Consider the following 18,871-nt stretch of genomic DNA (forward strand, 5'->3'; position numbering starts at 1 on the left):
TAAGCGATGGAATTTTTCAGGGTGTAAATTTACTTAAGTACATATTCACATGGTATACAAAAATTATCCCTAAAAGTTTAATAGTGTTCCAAGGAACATTAGCCTATTTATGTCAGCTTATCTGACTGGATAGTCCCAGGTGTGATTTTAATCATAGGTAACCATTATGGACTTTCACTCTGAACTAGCATAGCAGTGACCAGAGAAGTATCAGAACAATTCCATTATAAAGTCAGGTATTATGTGGTCAGAATCCATTATATTTACTCTTTCTTTTGCAGTTTCCCACTCTTCCGTGTGCATTTTTTTTCTTGGAGATCATCTCCATCCTTTTTCCTTTCTTCCCCTCACCTTCAGTTTCACATGGTTTTCTTGCTGGGAATAAGCAGTGAATGGTTATCAAATTCTTGAATACAATCTTCTTTTCTGTAATCAAAGAAGGAGAATTAAAAAACATATAGTCATGTTAAATGCATATACATCTACATGCATATATGTACACAAACATAGACTGAGAATAGATAGGAGACTTCATTAATTTTCAAGTGTAGTTTTTTATTTCTGCCTGTAAAGTTCCAGTGGTTGAAGTCTGAGAAATAAATTTGCCCTCTGTAACAAAGTAGTGCCTCTGCAATTAATAATTTCCATCAGACTTGCAGTACTGTAGCTGAGAAAGGGCTTTTTCCCCCCCTCAGTTTCTAAAACAAAGATATGTGAAATGCAGTTAACACTTTTGTTGCTAGAAGGATATGTCTGAGTCATTGTAAATTTTCTATATTAGTGGAGATGTCATATGCTCTGTCTGGAGGTACTACAAGTATAAGGTAAGGATTTTGTCTCTCTCCATTTAATGTTGGATACTACACAGTGGTGAGCATAGTAGCCCATTTTTTTTCACCATCATCCACCTTGTGCCCTGGGACTATTATTAGTAGCTGTGGTTGCTCATCTCTAGAACTGACACTCAGTGTCATATGTATGCCAGTATATTCAAGAGCACAGTTTCTTCTGAAAACAGAAAACAGCTGGAAGAAGAGATACCTATGTGTTTTAGCACAATAGGAATAAGTATGAGCTATGAGCTTAGTGTATTTGTGAAAAAGGCAGCTGTGATCCTATGATTTGCTGAGTAGGATAATTGTTTGGAGACAGAGAAGTATTAATGCTGTTGTAAAAAGCATGTGAAATTTGGTGTACATTTCTGAAGTCCGTATTCCCAGTGCATTAGAGGAAAAGCATGTCCAGAAGTGACATAATGCAGTGATGCAGTGATGATGAGTATCATCAGAATGGATCTGCTGTCTTAGCAGAGAGAGACAAAATGGGGTCTGTCTAGCAAAACAAAAGCTGAAAGGGGTTGCAGTTGTGCTCTGTGAATCTCTAATAGAAAGAATGAAGTTTCCAAGTCTCATTAAATTAAGGGATAGTGACAATGTGCTGGTAGAACTAGTAGGATGAAAAACCTAAACAGTCTAGGATGGAATTGTTTGACCTGTGATGATCTACCTGTAACACTGAGATGATGCTCGAGGAACTTCCTGATTTTGCATTTCAAGATCAATATGATTCCTAATCCAGGCAAAATAAACAGTTTACCATTGATTTTTAACAGTAACAGCTATTCAGCTGCAGATTTATTACTTTGAAGAAGTACAATAACGAGAAAAATTATGCTTTCCTTCTCAGGTCCAGGAATAGTGAGAATCGGAGCAGGAATCAATGGCAGCAGTAGGTACACAGGGCTAATGCAGGATGTAAGGCTTTATGAGCGTAAATTGACACAAGCAGAGATCTATGAACTCCATTCAACTCCTGCAAAGAGTGATGTCCACCCTGTCTCTGGGTATTTGGAGTATCGGCAAGGAGAGACCAATAAATCATTCATTGTGTCTGCAAAGGATGACAAAGAGGAAGAAGGAGAGGAGTTATTCATCCTAAAGCTCATTTCTGTGCGTGGTGGAGCTCGAATTTCACGAGAAAATACCACAGCAAGATTAAGAATACAGAAAAGTGATAATGCTAATGGTTTATTTGGCTTCACTGGAGCATGTATTCCTGAGGTAAGATGTTCATAAGGCAAATTATAGGTGAAGTTTTGGACACAGAAAAATTAATGGCAAGACCAATTGACCTGCACAGGGCCTTGATTTCACATTGTTAGCTTTTGTGGTTAAGCCAAGTGTTTCTAGAATTTGGAAACGTGTAAGTTCTCTTAATACAGCCTCAGTCTCACTGGTATTTGAAGTATCATTTTTAAAAATCTCCCCCTTTTTTTTTTCTTAAGAAAATTGATTTTATTACATAAAGTGAAGACTAAAGCTTAAATTTTTATGGAAGAACATTTTTTTCCTTTACTTCTGTCACATCTGAGACTGTGTTATCAATTAAAATACAAGATTTAATTTTCTTTTTTTGAAGAGTGGATTATTGCAAAGATTTTTATTTTATTTTTCTGTGTTACATGATGTGTTTGAAAGAATTTTACTACAGGTCATGCAATGGCAAGATGTGATGTATTTTTCCACAATCATTGCTGTCATAAGTTACAAGGTATAAATTGCATATGTTTGGTGTGAATTTTGTTGATATTGGCTGTGAATTGCTTTTTTCTTAATCATGAAATTGTTCTTTGGTGGTAGTCACCATATATGCAATATATAAACTTATTACTTTTGGGGGGAGGATTGAAAGAAACATAATTCAGTTTTACTTCTTTAATCAATTACGAGGGAGAAAGACATGATGTCTTTTTCTATTGGTATTGGATTATTTTGGAAAACAAATTTCAGAATATTTTCCAATTTGGTAACTCTTATGACCTTTTAATTACATTGTTTCTAACCAAAGTGCTTATTATGTGTTTGAAAGTAACCATCGTGCCTCAGTGATACTGGTTTTCAGTTTGGTTCAGTTTGCTTTCTATGTGCCGACCATATGCTATGATAATAGATTCCTTCAGTTTCAAGTGCCACTGATAATACTGTGATGCTACAGATCATCAACCAACCGTGAAGCTAAATTAAAAATTTACATGGAATGTTAATTGTTTTGCACTTACCTTACATCCATTTCACCAGGGAAGTATTAGAGCTCTCAGTGATGATGCAGATACACAGTATTGTTTTATCAGTAGTTTAATTGCTTTATGTGCATATCTGTCTACTAGGAAGCTGAGGGCACATGCAGTATCTGCACTGTATTATACAGCAGCTCTGAAACTTATCTAATGCGTAAGATAGCTTTAGCCATTCTGGCAATTTTCAAATAAAATTATTTTCTATTTTAGTTCTGTGTTCATAAATTTCTAAAATACATGGTGGGTATCAATACCTACTTTGTTCCAAATATATGAAATTGTTGCCCGTGAAGTCAAGTTGTCTGTGAAGACAGAATTGTAAAGAGACAGAAAACTTTTTAAGGTTTTTTCTGAATAATGATAGTATAGTTTTATTTTAACGTATCCATTTTTTTTTCCATAGTGTTTCTAGCTGGGGAAAGGGGGAATCCAAATCTTTCTTTAAGTTATTGCTAATGAAAATTGAAATAACTGACATTAATATAAAACAATAGTTTCAGTTGCTTTTGACATGTACATTTCAAGCATATTGATTCTGTCTTCAACATGTAGTTTGGGGGAATAAATTATGTCCAAAACAAACAACAGTATATAATTATTGGCTTACCTTTATGGTCCTCAGGGAGATAATACAAGCTGTTGCAAATTCCAATAAGATTGTTCTGACCACCGTCAAGTTCAGTTTCAGCTTCCTACCACTCCAAAAGAGCTGAAAGTAACATGACAGCAATTTTTTACCCGAACATTTGACTAGCATTAGAAAATTCTGTGTTTTGTATTTATTGCTTTGATTTACTTTGATAGTAACAAACATTTCAATTTCTTGCTTTCTTCCAGACTGCTGATGAGGGTTCCACTATATCCTGTGTTGTGGAGCGTACAAGGGGAGCTCTAGACTATGTGTATATAAATTACATTATCTCACAGGTTGATTCCACTGGCATTAATTACTCTGTTACCGATTTTTCTAAAAGCAGTGGCACTATCACATTCCTTCCTTGGCAGAGATCAGAGGTAAACCCTACCTTCCTATTAACTATTCATACTGTCCTTTGCAAACCGGCTGGAAAACACCTTCTGAAGATGCTTGGCTGGTTTTCATACTAGAAAGTGTTCCTTCACATGGCTTTTGTTATATTTTGCAGGGTTTTTTGCATCTGTGACAACTAACAAGTGATATGATAGATGCTTATAGATCTGTGTGTATCTCAGTTCAGGGGTCACCATGCGTGCATGTATGTTTGAATGAACATAATATATGAGATACGTTTACATATATGTATATATTAGTTTTATGTGTATCTATATGTATACTTGAAGTGTAGATAGTCCTGGGCTGAAATAATGGATACAGCTACTTCTGAAATTGGAAGATGATTAGGTTTTGATCTGAGTTTCAGAACGCAGATTTATATCCGCATCAATTAAATAGACAGCGGTAAATTTCACTGCTCTAATCAACTGTCTTGCAACTGGTGGTGGTCACGTTCTGTCCCTTTTGCTTAATTTGTTTCTATGAATTCAATCCTGACCTGCAACACAGGAATTTCACATTTATTTGAAGAAGAGGTGTGGAACTACCATACTGTAGAAAGTTAATGTGTGTTTTCTGTTAGTGTTTGTAAAATAGGGTGAATTGTTCATAGAAAATGCTGCTCTTGGTTTCACTTTTATCACTCTGCTGAAGTCAGTATGGACTGACTGAAACCCACTGACACCCTTTGAAAGGTCGCTCCACTAGAACTGTGGATCTGGTCCCAGTTAAACAATGTAAGCGATTAGAGCTTGGCAAATGCTTGTGATACCTGAAAATAGTTTGTTCATGTCACTGTTCATTAAGCTTTAATTCTCCATTGAATCACATTACTACATTGCATAGAGTGATATAAAGCAAAAATTTCCAAAGCTTTTTTAGTCTGCCAGCATGGATGAGGCCTGCCTTATTCTATCTAGAGGCAGAAAAGGGCTGGTATACCCTCTTGCTCCACTGCTATGTGGTCCAATTAATTGTCTAATATGGAGGAGTTAATGGGCATGGCCCTAAGAAACAGATTGGGAGCAGTTGCAGGTGAGATATCCGAAGAGACTTTGCATTGATGTTTGTAAGCTACTTATTCCCACACCTCTAAATACAATCAGCTCCTTAAACCTTTTCTTCTATATGTTTGTCTAATCGTATCACAACATATAGAAAGCTGGAATTGTCTGAGGTGAATATGTTAGCCTGTACAGAGTTGTTTATGTTAATTGTTTGTATGATCTGCAATCTCAAGTGTCAGGTGGCATAAAAAGCTTGCCTTACTTGCACCCTAAATTGGATTAATCACTGTAATGTCTCTTCAGAAGCACAATTTCTTCAAGATTTTGAAATCTATCAGATATTTCATTTTTAATATACACAATTTAAACTATGCTTATTTTAAGGTAGATAATAAACAATTGGTTGCTTGCTTATGTGCTTATGTAATTTGAAGCACTTAAGAATATACGCCTTCCATCTCTGGTAGCTCGGTAAAGTTGTTTTTGGAAGGCATATTCTAAACATAAAATATTATCCTAGAAGTTAGGTTAAATTATGTGGAAAGCAAAAATGTTGTCTACAGTACTTTCAGAAGTACACAGCAGATACAGCTAACTAATCAAAGAATTTAATGAGTTAAACAGGGTCATGAAACTCATAAGTGATTTATGTTGCATGGTTTGATTTCTCCATGATTTGGTCCTTCTCTAGGTCTTAAATTTGCATGTTATTGATGATGACATTCCGGAGCTAAATGAATATTTCCGTGTGACATTAGTCTCTGCAGTGTCTGGAGATGGAAAACTAGGTTCAACTCCTACTAGTGGAGCAAGTATAGATCCAGAAAAGGAAACTACTGATATCAGCATCAAAGCCAGTGACCACCCATATGGTAACAATGATGGAAATGATACAGTCTTGTTGCAGATAATTATATAGTTCTAGCTCAATAGATAAAAACTTTGCTTAGTTATGATAGTTGAGGAAGCAATGCCAAGTATTCCACTTTATCTAACTTGAGATTAATTCATAATTTTTACACAAGAATGAAAGCTGAGTTACTGATTCTTGAGAATATTACAAAAAGGCGTCAAAACTTCCCTGACCAAACAGGTGATGATTCCCTTCTGAGAGCAAAGGTGGCATGTAGTTGATGCTGTGCAAGTTTTTCTCAGATGAGAATTTCTGATGAAGAGAGACATTTCTGCATGCTTATTATACCAATCAGTACCCAATACTTGACATATTGAGGCTCTTTTGGCAAGAGGTGAATTTATTATTGTGCTGTGGTTTTATCAAGACTGATAACAGATAACAGTGAGAGAGGGGAAGGTACACAGAAAGAACATCCCTGGAAGTAGCACGATTAAGTCCTAGGGGCATATCAAAAATAGTTTTTTAATTTCAGAAACGTTAAATATAAATATTATAAATAATTGGGTTTAAATTTATTATCATAATTCACATTTGGTGCAAGAAGCCGTGTAAATAGTACTTCTTGTTTGCCAGGACTACTACAGTTCTCAGTGGGGCCACCTCCTCAGCCAGGTGATGGAATGATTCTGCCAGCGTCTGCTGTGCCCCATATTGCTATTAAAGAAGAAGTTGGACATATCAGATTGCTGGTCGTTCGTGCACAAGGCCTTCTTGGAACAGTTCTGGTGGAATACAGAACAGTGCCACTTACAGCTTTCAGTCCTAAAGATTATCAGGTATGGCCATTGCCAAGATGTGTAATTATTTTAGAATTTAATTAATTTGTCCTGGAGATAGCCTCCAGTTTGAGTATTTTAACCCAACCATGACTCTTTTCCCAGAAACACTTTGTTTTATAAGGTGATGTGATAAATGAATGTGTAATACTCACTTTAAAAATACATATCATTATGTGACTTTTACCTTCTTTCTGTGCAGCATGTACCTTTTTCCCAGGAAAAGCATCTGGTTTTGATTTTTTTCTTCAAGAGAATTGACAATGCAGCAAGAAGGCATATTTGCTATTGTTGCTGAGTATATCAATCTTTCTTTCTATGAGCAGTCAGATGCATAGCTAAGATTGTGTTTGTACATACTAGGACTTGTACATGTTCAACAAAATAACATGTACAAATCTGTGTTTGTTTGTCTAACTGATATTTGTGCAGAAAAATGGAGATGAATGCAGGTGTTCATAATTCTGTGAATTTAGAGGCCTTTTTCTCATAACAAAGATTCAGGAGATTTTTTAAAAGATTAAGTGAAGAAAAGTAGATGTTTTGACAAAGACAAACAAAATCAAGGTTCTATTTCTTTTTTCGTATGGACGTAAACATTAGACTTGAACAAAAATGTGAAGAGCTTTCATATTGCAGGCTGTTGTGGGCACACTGGAATTTCAGCCAGGAGAAAGATACAAGTACATTACTGTTAACATCACAGATAATTCTATTCCTGAATTAGAAAAAACTTTTAAAGTGGAGCTGTTGAACCCAGAGGGAGGAGGTAAGGCACATACATCAATCCATTGATTGTATTTTCATGATCTCTACTCATCTGTAAAAATCCTACCTTTCTCACATGTACTATTTCCATGTTATTTCTAAAGACAAACGAACACCCCCACATCCCCCAGAGAGCTGTAGTTTTTCTTAGGAAAGCACTGTTCTTCAGACGTGTTGTTAGTCTTTGCTGGAATCCCAAAGAAAGTGTATTATTACCATGCATTAGGTCATTTAAAGGCAATTGCTGCTTTTCACATTACATACTTTCATGGTTGATAATAAGAATTTAAATAATGTAAAAAATATACTAGTTTATTTTTTTTTTAAATTACCAATATTTATGAAATATGTAAAGCTAAACAGCCAAAGTGGTTTTTTTATCTGCCACTTCAGTGAAATCAGAGGAATTATGATACAATGGCTCATAACTTATTCAACTGCATTATGGCAGTAGGAGACTGTGGGTGTTGAGAGGCCTAGGGAGTTCATCTGAGCTGGAGAGGTAGCTGGTAGCTCTGAGGAAGAACAAGAAAACCATGTAGAGGAGACCCTGGTGTGAGATGTTAGTCTCAAAAGGGATGGCAAGCATCAGTGCTCCTGCCACATAAAACCACTCAGCCCTTACAGAATTTGTTTCCATTGGAGAAAATTTTTAGTGGAGATTATAAAGCTGGTTGGAGGGAAAAAAGTAATTAGAAACACTGGCAGCCATAAAATGACTTTTCAACTGATGTTATTTTTTTAAGCAATCCAGAAATGCAAGTGTGATGCCTTCTGGGAAGTTATATCATACTACCTTGAATGTCTATGGTGCAACGTGGCATTATGGTGCAATGTAGTGATTCTATTGATAAAAACTTCAGACCTTTCATGCATGTGGACTTTTTGGTTGAATAGTTGTTTTGTTAAACAAACGTTTTGATTTTTTTTTTTTTGTCAGAAAACTTACAGCTAACTTTAGTAATTCACTAGGCAGATACCCTCTTAACACAAACCCTCTTTTTGGCCTTTCCAGCACCATTGCAAGCACAAAACTTAGGGTATAGTCTCCATTAGTTAAGCTTTCTGCAGATCTTTCCAACTTTCTGACACATGTTTTTGCTTTGTGAGAAAAGATTAGAATAAAAGAGTTTGGGGGGTGTTAGCCCCTGGGGTTTTGTTAATTCACATTTCCCAGTTCTCCATGACAGACCTCATTTAGGAGTGAGAAAGGGGAAATGCCAAGAGGGAAAGAAAGAAAAGAGAAAACAGAATGTATGTGTTTTCTTTCCTTCTGACCTCCCATTGCTATTTCCAATGCCATAAATTAAATAAGAGGTGGCGTATACAATACTTTTTCTGGCTTTTATCAGAAATCCTGTATACTTTTATATCCAAAATTGATGCCTTCGCAGAATACTTCCCTCTCTTTTGTGTTGTCCAGAAATGTTTAAATTACTTTCTGCTTTCTTTTTATTTATAAATGTATATATGTGTATATATCTGTATGTCTGTCACCTTAAAGTTGCTGAGCTCTTTAGAAATGATGGCAGTGGTAGTGGTGATGGGAACATGGATTTCTTCTTTCCAACTGTCCATCAACATGGTAAGCATTTTTGATTAATCCTATTTTTTATTGCTAACTGTGAAATCCCTCATAAATTACTGTACTGACACAACTTGTCATAGTGTTACTTTACTTGCAGTTACAGGTGATTAATTTAGATCATCATAAAGTTCTGTCAAAACATTCTTTACTGTTTTAATTTAGGCATAATTTCAATAGCAGTCAGTGTTCAGTGTTACACAGAAAATAACAGCTTCTATACCATCAAAACTTTATTGTTGTAAAACACAATATAGTAATTCCAGAAGTACAGTTTGCAAAATTAGTTTTGTTTGAAAATTGTCAAATTTTCTGGAGACCAAAAAGCAAATACAACTTTTAAATTGAGGGTAATTTAAAGATTACCTGACAGTATGCTTTGATATGTGCTTTATGTTACTTTGATTCTCTGCACGTCAAAAATACTCCTAAAGAAAAGGAAGCTGTGTTAGTTTTTTTAAAGGAATGTTTTGATTGTTTTTCATTTCTTCTCTTTAAGTTTGTATTTATGTCATGACATACAGAAAACAAAGATAGTTTAATACTGAGAAAATAAAAAAAAAAATACTAGATGCAGAAATAACATAAAATCCGAGAGAAAACCCTAATCATACAGGACTTCAGAATTCGCCCTACAGAGCTGAAAATGTTATATGAGCACCCATTGTCCAAACTGAATAATTTATTCCCCTGTGATGGCCTGATTTTCAATTTTATTTGTAAATGCAAAGGATTTCAGTTTGAATCTGAGAGTAAGTCTCTGGTTTAGCCACTTCTTGGAGCTTCCTGGGTTTTTTTGAAAGGCTGTTTTCCTTGTTTCCAGAAATGGTTTTCTTAAGTGCCAGGCTCTTTCTCTCTCTCAGTGCCAAGTTATCTCACCAAAGACAATCTTTTTAGTAGTACTGTTTACTGGACTTGCTTTTTTTCTTTGTTTTTCATTCCAGCTTATGTTAGGATGAGACCTGCATTCATCTGATCTATCTGCTTACACTGTGGTTTAGCATACAACTCTCCACTATCCTAAATTCTGCTCCATTTTCATTCATTAAACCTGTAATTTTATTTCTGTTCCTCCCTTAAAATATTCATATTTATTATATTTTTTTGTTGCATCATTCCATAGAAGGGCTGCCAGGACTGCATTATTGAAAGCCAGTACCTTATCCATGTGAATAGTTATCATGCATTTCAAAAAACCAAAGACAAACCATCATGGATACTCCAGTCATGCTCTCCTGTGTATTTTTTTGTAACATATTTCTTTAGCTGTTTTCTTCCATGTAAAAAGAGACGCTAGAATAAATAACCCTTTTTGGAACTTGCACTTAACAGCTAGCTTGGGAATTGCATCCCACATCTTTGTGACTATTGAGGCTTCTGATGACGCTCATGGTGTGTTTGAGTTCAGTACTGAGTCACTCTCGGTAAACGGAACTGAGCCTGAAGATGGAGACAGCAATGTTCTGCTGCAGGTTAGAAAGCTTTGAGTCTCATATTGCTGTGCAGTCCTCTTCTGTCTCTGTTTTTACTGAGCGTTCTGCGATGTTTTTCCCATAAGTCTACAGGGTTTGTAACAACTTCATCATGCACATCTGTTTTGCCATTTCATACTGAGTTTTCTAATGTGTATCATGCAGGTTGAAGCTAAAATGATGTAATAATAATATCTGCAGGTTTAAAATTACTTCTACTTGTTTACGTTTGAGGTACTATATTAAAATAACAGTGTTGATGATACAACAAATACAGCAAAGCTGAGATAATAAAGATTATACTGTTTTTTTAAAACACAAATTTATTTTTAACTCATCATGTCAATGTCTTTGCTTAATTCCATCTCATACTTTTATGTTTTTCTTTCTCATAGAACAAAAATATGCAGATCTTTATATTTTTCGCTTAGGTTGTGAGAACGCATGGGGCCTTGTCTCAGGTGACACTGCATTGGATCATAGTCTGTGATCTTACCAAAGACCTGATATCTACAGATGGGAATGTAACATTTGATGTTGGCCAAACAAGAGCAAATATTACAGTACAGGTTTCTCCTGATGAAGTTCCTGAATTGGATAAGGTGTTTTCAGTTTTGATCATCAATGTCTCCAGTGGTCGTCTTGGAAATCATACCAATGCAACATTAACTATTTTAGCTAATGATGATCCATATGGAGTCTTCATCTTTTCTGAGCGAAACAGACCAATAAAAGTTGAGGAAGAAACAAAAAATATCTCCCTGACAATAATAAGGTGTGGTGGTCTCCTCGGTACAGTAATGGTAACATATAGAACTATTGGTGATGATGAAAAGTCACCCTTTCTTCCACCTGATGTTGTTAGAGCAATAGAAGGAAAAGATTATATACCCATTAAAGGTTACATGATTTTCGCAGCCAATGAAATTGAGGCCACAATATCTTTGCCTATTTTGGATGATGATGATCCTGAGAGGTCAGAATCTGTTTTTGTGGAGCTAAGCAGTATTGTTTTGATCGAGAAAGTACAGGATCGGCCAAGTAAGTATCTTACTTATGTAAAACCTACAATTTAAACATGAAGGCTAGCATTTATATTTAATAGGATAAAATGCAACAATTTAAATGACAAACTTTTAACCTCTGCCAAACTCTGTATAGTTAAGAAATCTCTGAGTTACCTGCCTTGTGTGCTGTTGCCATATATTTCCTTTAGTGTAGTATTTTGTCAGGGATGGATGAGCTTTTCTTTATCCCTTTTGCATCTCTTTATTCAGGCCAAATATGTTACAGAATTGGTTTTGTGCACTAATACCTGTTCATCTAGTGTTGTTTCTGTAAAGTTCAGTTACTAGGAAATAACTGAGTTAGTTTTGCTCATTGAAAGCCAAAAAAGTCTTTTAAAAATAAAAAAAGAATTACAGCCGCATGTTGCTTTTTTAGTGTAGGGAATGTTTGCTTCATTTCTCATTCAGATAAATTCAGGTCATTACAGCCTGATTTGTGCTTCAAAGCTTCTTGGCATGTCTAATTGCTGCCACCACCCCAGATTAATCTTGATGTTAAGGGAAACTTCAAATATAATTCTGCTGGGAGGTTGAAATCTTATTTATTTTTCATCATAGCAAGTGTAAAAATAAAATTATTCTGAACTGCATTGATCTTACTAGTGGCCTTATGAACAAATAAATGAATAATTTTTTTTTCACAATACCTCACCTCTTCTTCAAAAAAATTATGGCTTGTATGCTCCACAGCAGGGTAGAATAGTAAGTTATTACTATAATAATAAGGGATTTTTCTGCCATAATATAATTCAAACACCAAAAGTATGTTGTTACAGTTCGTAGTGATATTTTGCCCAATACTAAAAAAGATAATTTCATTGAAAGCTAGTGGTGACTAACTACTAAACTCACATGTATGTGTATGAACTTTATAGCCATAGACAGCAAGCATCTCAGGCACCCCCTCACTAAGTTTTCTTTACGTTTCAGTTGTAAATTCTCCTCGACTTGGATCAGTGGGTGAGACAATAGCTCATGTAATTATCAATGCCAATGATGATGCTTTTGGAACACTTCAGCTTTCAGCTTCAACTGTGCGAGTTGCTGAAAATTATGTTGGACCAATCATTAATGTGACCAGAACTGGGGGAATATTTGCAGATGTTTCTGTGAAATTTAAAGCTATGCCAATAACTGCAACAGCTGGTAAGAAATCAGAATAGCAGAAGCACGCAGTCTATGTTAAAGTAGAAAGAGCATACTGTATATTTTGAGCAGTCAAAGCAAACAAGAGTATGCTGGATGCACTATTGTATAACAAGTACAAAAAAGTACTACAAGTACAAAAAAAAAATAGTGAGACATTTACTGACTCTGTTTAGCAAATAGGAGTCCAAGCCCTATGGGAAAGATCACGCATCAGCTTTTAGAAAGCTCTGAGACATCATCACTGAAGAATTTAGCAAGAGAAATGAGTGAAGGAATTATGGTGTTTGTTTCCCTAGTAGCCCACCACCTCTTCAAAAAAAGAAAATAAAAATAAAAAATACTATATTAGTATACGTAGCTGCTCTTTGGTTCTATGTATGTATTTAAACCCACCATGCATTGTTTAGGTGAGCTTATTGGAGAGGAAGTGAGAGCTGGGGACTTGGCTGTAAAACAAACAGGCAAAAAAAAAATTGAAACCCATGAAGACTTGAACTTCTAAAAATGGGAGGTTAATTTCTGCAGTTGATCCCTGCTATAGAGAAGGTACATAAGGAAAGGAGCAAACTTACGATGTGTGCAGGGTCAAAACCACTTAGAAAGTTATAAATCAAACTCATTGTATTTCAGCTGTGTCCAAAATTGAGTAGGTGGGTGATCCATGCTCTGAGAACTGGTATTTTAGTTTCCTTTTTAGGTAAGAGACATTTCTAAATAAGTGTGTAGCTCGATTGATGTCAGAGTATGCTTTCAGTTAGTTTCTGAAGCAGAGCCATTAACTAGACATTCTTAGAGACAAGCTTGCCTAAAGCGAGGTCCACACACAAAGCATGCCCTTTACTAAAATCTACTTTGACAGGGGTGCTTCTGTTCACTTTTATCTCTTGGAAAGCCAGAGAGCAATTAGAAATCAAAGACAGAAACATCTTAGTAGTGTGACCTTGTCAATGGAAGACAATAATGGACCTTTTGTAACTACCTCTTGGTCTAACTGTGCAAACTCTGTTTTGGCCAAGCCGAGTTTTATTTTAATCCATCCAGATATCTAAAAGGCAATGGGAAGTAAAAAAAGACATGTGGTCAGTCTGGCTCTGAAGATAAAGGAAAAAACCCCATAAAACCATGGAGGAATGCATGTGTAAGCAAAAGGAGAAGTGTTACAGATGATGTTCAGTACAGTGAACCATAATGCATTAATATTCTGTGGTTTTTATTGTTTTAGGTGAGGACTACAGTGTAGCCTCATCAGATGTTGTCTTACTAGAAGGAGAAACAAGTAAAGCTGTGCCAATTTATATAATTAATGATATCAATCCTGAAGTTGAAGAGTCATTTTATGTTCAGCTGCTGAATCAAACAACAGGAGGAGCCTTGCTTGGATCTTTGACTAGGGCGATCATAACTATTGAGGCTTCTGATGACCCATTTGGATCCTTTGGTAAATGAGTCTTATTTGCATATTTTCTCCTGTTAACATTTTTACTTCAGATATGTGGGTGAACTGTTACTGGGCAACTGAATAAAAACTTTCAGAAGACAAAGAGGAAACCTGGATGAAGATGGTAAAGGAAAAGATAAGACAGACTAAATTAAAACATATAATTAAGGAGTGATGGTGCTCTAATATAACAGAAAAGTATTATTTAGTCAGCTGATATAGCAAGATTTTGGAATCTCCCAATAGAGATACATGGATTTTAGTTTACTTTTTTATTTTTTATCTATTCTAAGAGCTGCATTTCTGCAATTGGTTTAAGCCAAAATCTGCATTCTACTATCTGTTGCTTAAGTACTTTGATATCTTTATTTTACTAGATAATCAGCCAAAGCAGGTTTAAAAAGTATGAAGATAAATTAAATTACATTCTCTTATTTTCTGTCAAGCACTTTAGTTTTTCTTCTGCCTGTTATTATCAATGAAATGAATTGTGTATACTTTCCAAAATTAGTTTCATTACACAGGTTTTGAGAAGGGTTTTGGTGAATTAAAAAATTTAATGATATTTTAGAAATCTATCTTTTTTGTTTGTTGTTTGTTTTTTTCCTGCCTTTTCCTTTGACTTACCCTTTTCTCTCTTCAGTACCCTATTTAATTGCTGTTGTTCCATTTTGTCAGTAGAAGGTAGAGGAAATAAAGAAAAAAATATCAAAAATAAATAATTCCAGATGGGTAATTAATAAACTTAATTCTTAAAAACTAAAAGTCTACTACAAGGAAGACTTCTCCTTGAAACAATTTTAGATGGAATATGTTGACTTATTTCTTCAGTAAATGACATGAAAACTGCTAAAGAGTTTCCTTGCTGGGAATAATTATGAAATTGTCTTCTAAGAATTTGGAAACAGCTCATTGGTGGCCTCAAACAATGGGTATTTTGGAACAAACTTTTTGGATGAGGGCTTAATTTTCATGCTAATTTCCTCTACAGATGAAAATATTAATACTGAGAGGTCACTTTTAAGTTTAAACCTGATTAAAAGTTATTTTCCTGTGCAAGTAAACGCAATCAAGTGAAATAAAACTATGTACTTCAGGAGCTGATGTATCTACTTTCAGTTTCATTGTTAATGAAATACATCTCTCTGTGCTGCACTTCAGTTTTTCAGATTACTGAATTCACTGTGGAGGAGCCTGAATTTGGATCCATAACCATAAATCTGCCAATAATTCGCAATGCTGGGACACTTGGTAATGTTACTGTTCAGTGGGTTGCTACCATTAATGGACATCCTGCTGATGCTGACTTGAAGGTCGCCTTGGGTAATATTACTTTTGCCCCTGGGGAAGCCATTCAGATGTTGCTGTTGGAAATCCTGGCTGATGATGTTCCAGAAGTAGAAGAAGTAAGTAAAGCAGTTACGTCTGTCTTGTATAGTATTAGAGTTTTAACTTGTTATAGAAATGTGTGGAAAGAAAAACAAGGAAAGTTCTGGCAGGAAGGTGCAAGAAGTTCAGATTTTACTTTGCTTGTGATTATTGTTAGAAATACCAAAAATTGTTTAGCTGCATTATTTCTTTTTCTTTTTTTTTCTTTTTGAGATTGTCCATGTAGAATTAACTCAGGCCTCCAATGGTGGTGCTATTGGGTTAGATGGCGTGGCAAATATTATAATACCTGCCAATGATAATCCTTATGGCACAGTTTTCTTTCATCAATCCTTATATCGAATTCAGGAGCCACTAGAAAGAAATTTGCTTGCAAATATAACAGTCAGGCGAAGGTTTGTATAATGTTTGCTTTATTTATATCTATTATTTTTTCTTTCCTTTTGTATTAGTTGTAATTTCTAATGTCATGCTCCTCTTGTATAAGTATTTGCATCAATTTCTTGATCTGCCAGCTCAGCACGTTATTATTTCATAAACATTGTTTTGAACTACATGTCTGCTTATTAGAAATCTACATAAAGTACTTAAAAGTAGTATGCATTGTAATGTACAATGTAAACCTAATGTACACAGTGTACTTGAAGTTTCATTTTACCTATTTAATCCTCAAATCATTGAAAGCTGCATAACAGCCTGCTCCTGTGATTTGAACTGGAGGACAAAACGAGTCAATGCTTGTGGGATGGAAAGAAACAAGAAAGGGAAAACAGGTTTTATGCATGTGATATGATATCCTGAGGACACCTAGGAGGAAAGATGACAAGGTTGGGCAGCACAGGCTTTTTCTTCCTTGCCAGCCCTAAGAAGACTAAGTTAATTCCTAGAAAAAAAAAAAAAATGTTTGCAAATGCATTCTTAACAGACTGCTACCCCAGCTATAAATAATCAAACTTGCTATCCACAAAAAACTCAGTTATTCTGGTACTGGCTTCAAGGGATTCCACTTTAATTAGCTATTTGGAACTTTTCAGCAATTCAGAAAGGGCCAGTTGATTTTGCTCACTTTTATTCTTAACCCAGAAATTTACAGAATATTAGAGACACTTAATCAACTAACATTATTTTTTTATTTTAATGTCTTTTAGTGGGGGAAGGTTTGGTCAGCTGCAGATATTTTACAGCACTTCTGAGACTGATGTTGTAGCTCTTGCCATTGAGCAAGGTCAGGATATCCTGGCCTGTTACGAGTCTCCTGTCCGAGGAGTCCCTGACCAACCATCCAAGACCAGAGTGAATGTGTCGGCAGCAAGTGACCCACTGTATGCCTGTGCAACTCAGTGCCTAAAAGAACAAGCATGTTCAGCCTTTACATTTTCCAGTGCCTCTGAGATTCCTCTCTGCCTTTGGCTGACATCAGAGATCAGCCCATTAACTAACACTTCAGGATTCTGGACCTACAAGAAAAACATCACCAGTGCATTTGCTCTCTTCAGCACACAAGCCATCGCTGGTAGTGATTATGAATCTATTACAGCACAGTGGGCCATAATGCAGGAAGGGGAAGAGTTTGCAAATCTCACAGTTACCATACTCCCTGACAGTCTGCCAGAATTGGATGAGAAATTCACTATATCCCTTTTGAAAGTTGAACTAATGAACATCTCAGCCAGCTTAAAAAATCAGCCAACTATAGGACAGCCAAATACTTCCACAGTTATCATAATGATGAATGGAGATGCTTTTGGAGTATTTAAGATCTACAGCGTAAGTCCCAATGCGACAGAGAAAGGTCTGTATGTTGAAGTAGAAGAACGTCCTCAGACCAATGTGCAGCTAATGATACATAGGACAGAAGGCAGCCTGGGACAGGTGACAGTGGAATGGCGTGTGGTTGGTGGAACTGCTACCCCAGACTTGGATTTTGTAGGTGTTGGTGAGATTCTGGTGTTCGCTGAAGGTGAGGCAAGGTTTTGCACTAGCTTCTGTTTTATAAAACTAAAGAAAAGCAAAAAGAACCTGACAAGCATTCAGTCCTCTGGATGTTTTGATAAGCGATGTCGTGTTCTTAGGCTAAACCTCCCTGAATGGTCAGGACACATATTCAAAAGAATATAGTTCATTAGCATATAGTGTTATGTTGCAGAACACAGATAGTGGTAGTAAAAAAAAAAAAAAAAAAAAAAAAGCATAAATATCTAAGTATTTTTTTAAGAAATATTGCAGTGTGGATTATAAAGATTACCTTTTAACCAAATAAATAAGGAATAATAATGCTGAATATAGTTGTTATATCAAGGAAAATGAAAATGAGAATCAGGCTTAACTGGTCTTTTGTTAACCTTCAGTCAGTATAGTATGAATTTTTCATGATGTCTCTTTTTAGAGTTGTGATTGTATTGATTTCATAACATAGCAACATATTAAAAAAAAATTGCACAGGATGAACAAGTCAATGGCACACATTACTTAAGTACCTTGCAGCATGACAGATATATTTTGTATTTTCAAAGTCTGAATTGATTGAACAGTTATTTTGAAAGCAATTTATGGGAGTGTAGTAAAGATTCTAGTGTGCTAGCTAGCTTGCTAAATCATCTGAACTCAAAAGAAGGGTTGCCAGCAGTGATTCTGAGGCTGACATGTAATTACATTAGTGGTTATAAGTTTAGTAAAAACTGTTTTCAAAATATTTTGAAAGACAATTTAGCAAGAAATATGTGTATCTTGTAAACTGATATTCTCATAATCATAAAACACAGGTTATGCACATGCACTGAGCAAAAGGATTGTGTTGTAAAGTATCATGGATTATAGAGACTGGTAATTGATCATGTTTGCTGTTTACATTATCATTCATGGATAGTCCAGAAGACAAGTAACTAGCACAATGACAGCCCATTTTAATGTAGAGAACTTACAATGCAAATAAAGAATTCTAGACATTCAGAAATTATGCCTGCATTGTTAATTTCTACATAGTATATTTAATAACTTGATAATTACATTGCCTTAAAGTAACTTTTCAATAGTAATTGAATAAAACTTCAAAATGACATCCAGTAACTTCTAGACAGGTAAATAAATAAATATGCTTCCTGTCCTTTTTTTATATTTTTAAAGTATTTTCTGCGAAAGGAGATGATTAAGTCTTTTTAATGTCTTTTCCATGCGCACACATAAGTATGTCTGTGT

At 35.3% G+C, this 18,871-nt stretch overlaps 1 protein-coding gene across 1 annotated transcript in view; it reads left to right on the forward strand.

The window, feature by feature from the left end:
- ADGRV1 (adhesion G protein-coupled receptor V1) overlaps window positions 1–18,871 on the forward strand; it is a 284,803-nt gene that overhangs the window by 37,208 nt on the left and 228,724 nt on the right. Inside the window, exons 20-32 of the mRNA XM_075019382.1 lie at window positions 1,687–2,060; window positions 3,914–4,090; window positions 5,808–5,988; window positions 6,606–6,808; window positions 7,448–7,577; window positions 9,081–9,161; window positions 10,494–10,633; window positions 11,065–11,674; window positions 12,631–12,846; window positions 14,072–14,287; window positions 15,449–15,693; window positions 15,890–16,071; window positions 16,825–17,636. Of these exons, the coding sequence (XP_074875483.1) occupies window positions 1,687–2,060; window positions 3,914–4,090; window positions 5,808–5,988; window positions 6,606–6,808; window positions 7,448–7,577; window positions 9,081–9,161; window positions 10,494–10,633; window positions 11,065–11,674; window positions 12,631–12,846; window positions 14,072–14,287; window positions 15,449–15,693; window positions 15,890–16,071; window positions 16,825–17,636 (3,567 nt within the window). The remainder of the gene's footprint in view (window positions 1–1,686; window positions 2,061–3,913; window positions 4,091–5,807; window positions 5,989–6,605; window positions 6,809–7,447; window positions 7,578–9,080; window positions 9,162–10,493; window positions 10,634–11,064; window positions 11,675–12,630; window positions 12,847–14,071; window positions 14,288–15,448; window positions 15,694–15,889; window positions 16,072–16,824; window positions 17,637–18,871) is intronic.

The sequence above is a fragment of the Buteo buteo genome, chromosome Z, assembly GCF_964188355.1.
Source record: "Buteo buteo chromosome Z, bButBut1.hap1.1, whole genome shotgun sequence".
In the NCBI taxonomy this organism is placed as follows: domain Eukaryota; kingdom Metazoa; phylum Chordata; class Aves; order Accipitriformes; family Accipitridae; genus Buteo; species Buteo buteo.